Here is a 9,246-nt window from a genome sequence, read left to right on the forward strand (position 1 = left end):
CCTGCTGAATGCCCTCTGGAGAGGAGGCCAAGCATCACATTAGCTCCTGGTCATTGAAATCATAGCTCCAGAGCACAGTGGTGCAACTGGTGAGGCAAGTCGAGGGCTGCAGCAAGGGAAACAGAGCTCTGCAGAACAGAGCCCTTGTACACTATGATCATAATTTCAGTTTTGCCAACCCTCCCTTCTCTTCCCTCCCCTGATACCTTGCTGGTTATTCTGGGTCTCTTATTGTCTCCCATTTTTGTATTTTTCCAGTCCTGGGAAAGGCCAAGCATAATCACATGAGAGGAAGGGGATATCTGTGGTGCAAATTCGAAGGATCTTTTCTCACCCTGCCACGAAACACCACAGATCCTATTTGTGCAGAAAGTCAAAATGTGTCCTTCATTGTGCAGAGCTGTCTCTGTCCCTTTCCCCTCCACTAAGAGCTGGTCCTGGAAGCCCTGCAGGAATTCGGGGTGTTTTTCCCAGTCTGAAGGCAGCAGGCAACAGGCAAATCACTGTGATCTGTGTCTCTTCCTTCTCAGAGAGGGCCATGTATCTTTTTCATTTAGGTAATAACAGGCTTTTGGCAGCGCCTCCAGCACAAATCCAAGCTGCAGGTGAGCAGCAGGAGCTGAAGAGTTTGGCTCAGGTTTAGCAACTCACTTTCTCACTGATAATAGGGGGTTTTCCCAGAGCTCTGCCAAGGCAGACTGAGTCTGTCCGGGGAGCAGGAGGGCAGGAGAGGCAGCATCCCTCATCAGGAAAGAGGAAGAGAATGATTTGTTGAAGGTAAGAGGACAGTGGTGAGTTTATGGAGAGGGCTGAGCAAAGCATGGAGCGCAGAAGGCACCGTGGGAAAGAAAAGCCAGAGACAGAGGTGAGGTGAAAGGATTAGAGCAGGGGGAAAGTAAAGGGAGAGAATGGGGGATTCTGGAAAGGAGCATAAATTTGGGCAAAGTTTAGAAGCGTCAAATTTCTGATAATGACAGAAAGTCCCCAAAGTAGTATTTCTTGAGGAAACAAAATGCTGGCTTTCTGCACATTTTGTGCCATGTTGGGGGAAGGGTCCATTACAAGCTCCAAGAAATTCCTGTTACATGACTTTTCAAGCAGTTGCAGGAGTTTGTATTTCTCTCCCTTTTATTTTCTCTCCCATGTTGCAGTAGAAGATAAATGAGAGACCACACACACACAAAAAGAACAAGCTCAAATTCAGTCATGGGTTAAGTTTGTTAATATATCAGACTATTTCAAGGTGTCTCTCACCAGCAAGTCAATTTTAAAACCTCAGTTTTTCCTCCCCCAAAAAAGGATTGAATACAATTTTCCATGGCATATTGCACATGTGCCTCCCATGTGCAGCAGGATAGTTATACCTTTTGGGCCTTTTGCCCCAGTGGGAGGTCTGTGAACCCCAAAGGAGGCTCTGGTTTACCTGTGAATGTGATTCCAATCAGATGGGGCTTCATTGTCACTCAGGAGCTTGCTGACTTGCAATAAATATTCATAGAATTGATTAGACATTAATTGCACAAATCACCACCTCTTCAGCCAACCCCAGGCACCTTGCTGCCACCCACCATCGTTAAGAGGTAGCAGAAAATGTGTTTTCTGTAGGTCCCTTAAGGTCAGCCTAGTACCTCAGAAGGAAGAGGGGATTGTTAAATGCCTCACCTTGCAAAGTCCCTTAACACAGGGACAGTCCTTCCCCAAATTCTGCCCCAGGGGAAGGGCTGTGTTCCCACTAGTGTAGCCCCCATGGGGTAGGAGCCCTATGCTCTGTGTAGACCTCACTGCAGTCTGTTCTACCTCCCTCTTCCCGCATACTCCTTGCTGTCCAACCCCACAAGGACTGCCCTTCCTTGCTCCTCTGTGATCTCCATTCTTCCCTTACAGACTGTTTTGCCGACCCTTCTGCAAGGAGAGGCATTGGGCTGGGATGCATGTGGACTGTGTGTGTCCCTGTGTATGCGCAGATGTGCTTGGATATGTGTGACTATGAGTGCGCAACACAGCACACACACACACATCTATACCTGTGTTTGTACTCACATACAGATACGGACAAGTAACCTCACTTGTTCAGCAAGGTAGAGGAGCAAAACCATGCTGTGCTAGCAGGGCATATGGTGCTCTCCCTGCACATGTCCTTGCCCTCACCTTGATGGGGCTCTGAGCAACCCGATCTAGTTGAAGATGTCCCTGCTCATTACAGGGGAGGTTGGACTAGATGACCTTTAAAGGTCCCTTCCAACCCAAACCTTCTATGATTCTATACCACATGCTGTGCCCTTGAGAGCTGAGATGTGAGGGCCACCTTGCACCATCTCCACTCTCTCCCTGAAGTGTTGGGCTGGCATGTCTAGTTGCAGGCTGTTCAAGGGATGTCGTACTTTACTTATTCCTGAAGTTTGTGCTGCCGTGGCTCTGGAGCTGAGGTGAAAGCCCTGTTCTTGTCACTGCAAGCCCTTCTTGATCAACTACTCACACAAGACCCAGACTCCTCCACCCTCCCTGACTCTTTCCTGGTGCCACCATACACAGCCTCCTTGCATTTGGCCCAATAGCATCAGCCTTCAGGAGCAAACTGATGTCTGTATTCAGGCTCACACACAGAGGAATGTGGTAACCTGGGACAGGCTACATACATCTTCATTGCAGGGAGGCAGCAGGATTGGAAACGGTGTGGCAAGATGAGACTGCTGCATGCCCCTGTCGCAGGCACTTAGAGCAGAGCTACCGCAGATGTGACAGCAGTGACACTCCAAGAAACCGCAGTCAATTCTCAACCCCAGTCTGCCTGGGCTTCCTTCAGCTCCCTAGACTGGCCCTCTGTCAGGCTGGAGACAGAAGTGAGCCAGAACAAGGTGCAGCAGAGAGGCCATGGTACCTCTGAGAGCCATCCTGCCCTCTAGCTCTGTGCTCTGGGGCTTTCTGTGTGAAACGCATATTCAAAGAAAGTTTTAAGAGGGAGGAAGCATTGCTATGGGTCCCCCATGCTCAGGTAACAAGTTGCTTTCCAGCCACAAAACGTAAGGGATGGAACACAGGAGGAACAGGGCTTGTTGGCCCCCCAGGTCTGACTGCACCAGCTCCAATACAGCGGGGCTGTGCTTCTTTCCATACAAGTGACTGATCCCATAGGGCATGATGACTGGCGCCCATCCCTCTGAGGCTCTTGTAATAGCCCTCTGCTCCTCCAGGTTTATGGGACAAGCTGGCAAACCTGTTGACTCCTCTTGGTGGCAATCCCTGCACTGCTGTGGAAGGGTGAGGTGGCGGGGCTCACAAAGCGTACCACCGAGGGAGTGGAAAGGCTGGCAGTCCTACTCCACATAACCCAGTTTAGCTATCAGGAAAGAGCTGTTCTTTGCGCTGAAGGGTATGTGACACACAGCTGAGTAGTTTCAGGCCTCCCAGGCATGGGCAGTATCTCAAACGGGTGCTCCCGCCCCACCACTGAGCACTGCTCCTGGCCAACTGGCTTGCAGACTCTTACTGTCCCACAGGCCTCCATTTGCTCATGAGCTCCCATCACTAGGGCATTCACCCCCTGCAAAAAGACAGGTTCAACTCATGCTCTTTGATCGGCTCTGAATCCATAGTCCAGTCCAGTCTGTCTCCATTCGTACACGGCCCTTCCCCTCCACCTCCCAGAGGTTTTCTCTACCCTTTGCTAGATACCTAAGCTGTACTGAATGAGACTGCTGGCTCCCCTCACAGCTGCTCCATCTCTGTCGCTGTAAACAATTTCTAGAAAGCCTTTTTAAAATGCATTAGCCTTCCAAAAAGGAGCTGATAAACAGGGGAGAGGAGGAAGGGAAGAAGAGGGGAGGAGGCAGGATGCAGTGATGGGGTTTATTCCACACATCTGCAGTATTCTCCTCCCAGCCCTTTTATAAAAATAGATGGACATTTATTATGAAAATGAATTACTGGGTGTGTGCAGGAGTCCTTAGGCAGGCAGGGAATAAGCGTCAGTCTTCTGTGTGTATGTCTGTGTGAGCCACATATGCTGCCTATGATGAGAAACAGGAACACATCTGCCAGACAGCAATCTGTCCGATTTAGTACCTGAAGGGCTCTGTGTGTGTCTGTGTGCCTGTGTGCATGCATTCATGTGTGTGATGCTTCAGTTGCCCTCAGCAAAGGCAACGTGTGATGGTGGCCAGCAACACATTCCCTGGTGGTGCCATTCTAGTTGCACAAGTCGTTTCCATCACAAATTTGCAAGGGCTCCAAACATGGCTGTCAGAGCACACGGGTATGAGTGGTCATTTTATAGACCTGTTCTGAGACACCCTGGCCAATACCAAATGCACTGGTATTCAGCAGGCACGAGGTCAGGGACAGTGCTCAGTGAGTGAACGTGTTGCATTAGTGGTGGGCAACATCAGGTACCATTGTGTTCACAGGACTGAGATCGGGCATGATATAGCAAGGAGTCTGGAACTGAATTTTCTGTTCTGGAGCTAAGGAAAGGCAATGGAAACTCAAACTTACTGTGTCTCTCCCTACCTCAGTCTCTAGGAGAGAGGAAACCTGGTCCATCCCCACCTGACTCTTGTGGTTAGTTTGATAGACGGAAATGACACCATTGCCTGTCTCCGTGCACTGTTTTGCCTCTCACAAGTTGTCCTTCCCAACCTGTCTCCACTAGGAATAATTCTGCTCTGCAGTGCATGGGTATCTGGGGGAAGAAGGGAGGGGAAAGGATATAGCCAACCTGAAGAGAATTGCAAGGATTTGGGGTGAGGAGGGACTGGGAAGAGCTTGGATAGACCCTGCTGTCATAGGAATGATCCAGGTAAACACTAGGGAGGGCTTAGCCTGGATTCCCTCACCCAAACCCAGACTGTGGGTAGAAGGGAGACTCCACGCTACATTTTGATGGCTTTTGTCACACAGAGCATGAGCCTGAGAGGCACTCGAACAGACATTTCTCACCCAAATCCTAGGTTCTGAGGCATCTTTTACCAACCAAGTGCATATTTATATTTCTCTTGCATATCTTGGAGATGTTGCCAAGATAAAGGGCCAGATTCTGACTTCTCCGCCCACCTCTGGACCTGACCCTTCCTCCCTGCATTGAACCCAAAGCATGAGCGAATGTGTGTGTGAGCACATGTGGTCTGGAGCAGTGGGCAGCGAACTCAGGCCCTATCACATCAGTGACAAAGAGTCAAGGCAGGAGACATTTGCAGGCGCGAGCAGAAGAAAACCTTCACGTTCCTTCTCCAGGGTGAGCGCGTGCTTCAACTCCGAGATACACTCCCTGCCTCTTGAAATTAATTCAACATTCCTGTGGCTTGGGTGAAAATAACTAGAATGATTAATCCCGCGGTGCTGGCCCTGCTGCAGATTGCCTGGTAGACAGAGCCCTCTGCAGGAACAAAAAAGGCGAGAGACTGTGACAGCACCAGTGTTTACTAGAAGAGACCCGAAGAAAAACAGCAATAGCTTATCACGTCCTTTAACCCCGCAGGTGTAATTGCTTCTAGCAAGTCTCTGGTATTTGCCTCCCTGCTGTTCCCAGCTCGCAGTGTTACAGCTCCCTGCACCTTTCCTCCGGTCCCATTAACTGCTCCTCCCTCCCGCGCCGCCTGTGTGTGCCCGCGCTCCTCGGCCCGCCTGCATTTTGGGTGCAGTGCAGAGCTGCGGTGGTGCTCAGGCTGCTTTGCAAGGCACGGGAACATGGCATTCTTATCTCGCATCCTCTGCCTTTATCACTAAAAGGATCGTGTTACCCAGAGTTTTGGGCTTGTTTCAAGCGCTTTTATTTCTCTTTTTACACAAGAGACCAAAAACCTCCCAGGCTCCAGATGAAACAAATATGTGAAGATGGGAATGCCCCTGTGTATGCGCGCGCGGTGTGTATGCACCTCCAATTTTTCATGCCTTGTGTCTGCAGGCCTTTCAGACACAAAGCCTAAGCCTCCGGGGTGGTAGAAAGAAGGAACCTTTGCTGGGGAGCCATCAGCCAGGAGGACGGCTAGTGTTTGGGTTTCTTCCCTAGGGAGACCTGTGGTGGTCTCTGAGTCTCAAAACAGAGACAAAAGAGCCAGGAGCCACTTCCCCAGTCCCACAGCCTCTCTACACTCAGTTACACCTTGTCTCCCCAACCAACATCTTTAACTTTCTAAAAACTAAGACTCAGTTACAGAGGAGGGCCTTCCCAGGATTACAGCCCTCATGGCTATAGGAAGAGGTAGAGAGGGCTCTCTTCTGAGCAGAGGGCTTCCTAATTTCCCTTGGCCTCTGGTTTCACCGTGAGATCTTAAATATCAGTAGTCCCTTCTCCACAACTACTACACATCCGTTCATGGAAGATAAACCACTGGGGCTTTTCTGCTCTGGACCGTGCTTGGCTGCTCCAAGAGCATTTATATGGTTCCTCACAGAAAAACACCCAGGCCTGGTTTGATGGCAGGAGGGGCTGGAGACATTCTGGAGACATTCTTGTCTGCCGTCAGATCCTGTCCTACATGCCTGGGCCTATGTGGGAGAACCCAAAGGCCAGTTGCTGTTGAGCCTTTACGTTCAGACATGGGAAACGCCATGCCCACGGTTCTGACAGTCCTCAGTGGATTGCACCCTGCGCCTCTGCCTTCAGTTTGGAAAGGGAAGAAGCTAATCTGGCAAGCTGTCCTGTCAGTCATCTTCCTGCCAAGTGGGAGGCAGAGGGAACCAATACTCCCAAATTTCTTCACTGGAAGAGCCCAGCATGGGAGGGAAGCTGTCCAACAACTACATCTTCCTGCTGCCAGTGACCAGGTCAGGGCTCAGTTTTTGCTGGCAATCTTTTTCTTACGGGCAGAGACTAGATCATAGAAAGGATCCTGTGTGATGCTGGTCCTGGAAATAAGAGGAAATGGAAGCAAAAGTAAGAGATTTAACGCTGGGGAGCGGCACAGGCAACCTAACTGAACTTGTACAGAGAGACCACTCACCAAAATGTAGGACTGGAGATCTGCAAACCCACAGCAGAGAATTTAGCTGTGGCTAGAGAGTCTCCAGAGGGGACCTTGAAACTCTTTGAAGTCAAGAGGTACCACAGTTACTAGACTTCAAACATTTCTTCCCACACCCTTTTTCAAGCGCTAGTAGCCAAATAAACTGTGTGACCATTTGTTCCTGGGACTGAACAAAGGCAAGCTCAGGCCTCCAGTGCCAGTCTCCTCACCGTATTGCCTCAATCCACTCATCACGTTCTGCTGGTGTGGCTGCTGAGATCTTGTAGGACTGATGCTTGCCTTCAACCACCTTCCCATCCCCATCTGTTTTGCAGGCTTTGATCTTCTGCCCTTTGCAGTTGGGATTGAAGAGCTCAAAGCAGTTCTGTCAGAAAGGGAATAAAATAGAGCAGTAGGGGAAGACAGGGTGGACCAAGGAAACTATGCTGCCTTCAGCCATGGGTGACAGGCTCAGAGAGCTTCCAAAGGGGAGGACAGCATTCTGTCTCTGAAATGTAACAGAGCCTTTCTTTCCCCACTCCAAGAATGCCCCTATGAGTTAGATCTCCTCTTAGGTAAACACCCTCCTGTGAAGGGCTGGACACTAAACAGGCTTTATGGAGACATGGAGCATCAACAGTTATCAGAAAACCCCTTCTTGGATCTGTAACTCTGCTTCACTTATGAAGATCTCTTCTCCTTTTAAGTAGATGCTACATCCTCTCTTCTGTGTGCCACCACACAGACAGAAGGCACCTCTCCAATGGTCATGCCACATCAAAGAGTGGGTATCCATAGAAGATGCACAAAAAGTGTCACTTCCTAGGCAAGTTTCCTAACACCACAGCACTGTTTGGTCTACATCTGTTGTAACTCATTATGGAGAGTCCTGGAGAGAGAAATTGAACCTAAATCTCCTGCTGCCAAATGAGTAGAGAGTCAGAGGGAGTCAGCCCTGTGTACTCATCTCTGCACCTCTACACACACACACACACACACACACACACACACACACACACACACAGAGTGCAGCCAGCCGAAGGACAGATCTCTGGTTCACACCAGATCTTCCCTAGCAAAATACAATCATGTTTAGATACTGCCATGTTTAGATGGGGGGACAAGGCAGTTTGGAATGACACCTTCCCAATTAGAAGCATGGGTGTGAAGAGGGCGTGTGCACCCTCTCTTTCCTCTTGACCACCTGAGAGCCTGCATTCGCAGACTACCAAGCAATGGAGACTTACTGGCTTTTTGGGATCGTCCACCTTCCGGACTGATAGGTTCTCCAGGGGGATAATGCCCAGAGGCTCTTTGTCCTGAGGGCAAGAATACACGAATTAACACCCAACATGCTCCCCACATCTATGCCACTATTTACAGCCTCTCTGGCTTCTCAGGGTTGTGCCTTTGCGGGGGTGACACGGGCAGTGCATGCCTAGGGAGACCATCTCCATTTACACAATGGGGAGCTTAGTTAACAGGAGATTGCAGCAATAGCTGCAGTGTCCAGCCTCTCTCCTCCTCAAAACCAGAGGTGAGGAAAGAGCACAGGAGAGAAGGGAGGTGTGAGTTTAGTCTGGGAGAATAGGGTTGAAGGGAAGAGTTGCCCCCTACCCTCTGCTCATCCCTGGCCCCTCAGAGGCTCATAACCACCCAGGACACACTTTTCCAACTGGGAGCTAAGCCTTTACCGTGGTATATTCAAAGTAGTAGAGGCAGTTATCGGTCAGAATGAACCAACGACGTTTCCAGGTTTTCACACGTCCTCCTAAAGGCAGCGAGGTTCAAAAGCCATTAGTCACACACTCTGTCATCCTTCCCACCCCTCTTCAAGCTCCAGACATGCACACACGGACATACCCTCCCAGATCTCCCTGTAGATCAGCCCCAAAGAGGCAACCATGGTGCTCACCGCTGATGTGATGTCGTATGGTGGGCATGGACACACACACAGGAATCCAATTTTACTGGGAATAGGGAGGGGTGAGGGATATCTTTTTGAGTTCCTTTTTGAGCAGTCAGAGGGAGGAGAGAGCAGGCAGCTGGTTTCAACAGCAGGTGTCAGCCTCATCCCACCACAGCAGATGGGAGGGGAAGGACAGTGGAGATGCTGGTGGGTGCTTGGGGGAGATTTGTGGTGGCAGGCAGGTGGGCACAGAATTCAGAGGAGCTAGGGGAATCCTCCCCCTTACCTAGTTTCAAGAGCCAGCCCTCACGGTTAGGGTTGAAGAAAGTATGTGTGAGATCGTTGCCGTCATCCTCTGGTATGGAGAATGGCTCGTTCTTGATGCTCTCAAACAAA

The 9,246-nt window shown here is 50.1% G+C and overlaps 1 protein-coding gene across 1 annotated transcript in view; it reads right to left on the reverse strand.

The window, feature by feature from the left end:
- Positions 1-6,387: 6,387 nt before the first annotated feature.
- Positions 6,388-9,246, reverse strand: part of CYTH4 (cytohesin 4) — a 17,811-nt gene continuing 14,952 nt past the window's right edge. Inside the window, exons 9-13 of the mRNA XM_009881847.1 lie at positions 9,137-9,246; positions 8,636-8,712; positions 8,189-8,260; positions 7,172-7,326; positions 6,388-6,843 (exon numbers count right to left, since the gene is read on the reverse strand). The exon at positions 9,137-9,246 is cut by the window's right edge and continues 2 nt beyond it. Coding sequence (XP_009880149.1) covers positions 6,771-6,843; positions 7,172-7,326; positions 8,189-8,260; positions 8,636-8,712; positions 9,137-9,246 — 487 coding nt within the window. The 3' untranslated portion in view covers positions 6,388-6,770. The remainder of the gene's footprint in view (positions 6,844-7,171; positions 7,327-8,188; positions 8,261-8,635; positions 8,713-9,136) is intronic.

This window comes from Charadrius vociferus, unplaced genomic scaffold (assembly GCF_000708025.1).
Source record: "Charadrius vociferus isolate BGI_N301 unplaced genomic scaffold, ASM70802v2 scaffold413, whole genome shotgun sequence".
Classification (NCBI taxonomy): domain Eukaryota; kingdom Metazoa; phylum Chordata; class Aves; order Charadriiformes; family Charadriidae; genus Charadrius; species Charadrius vociferus.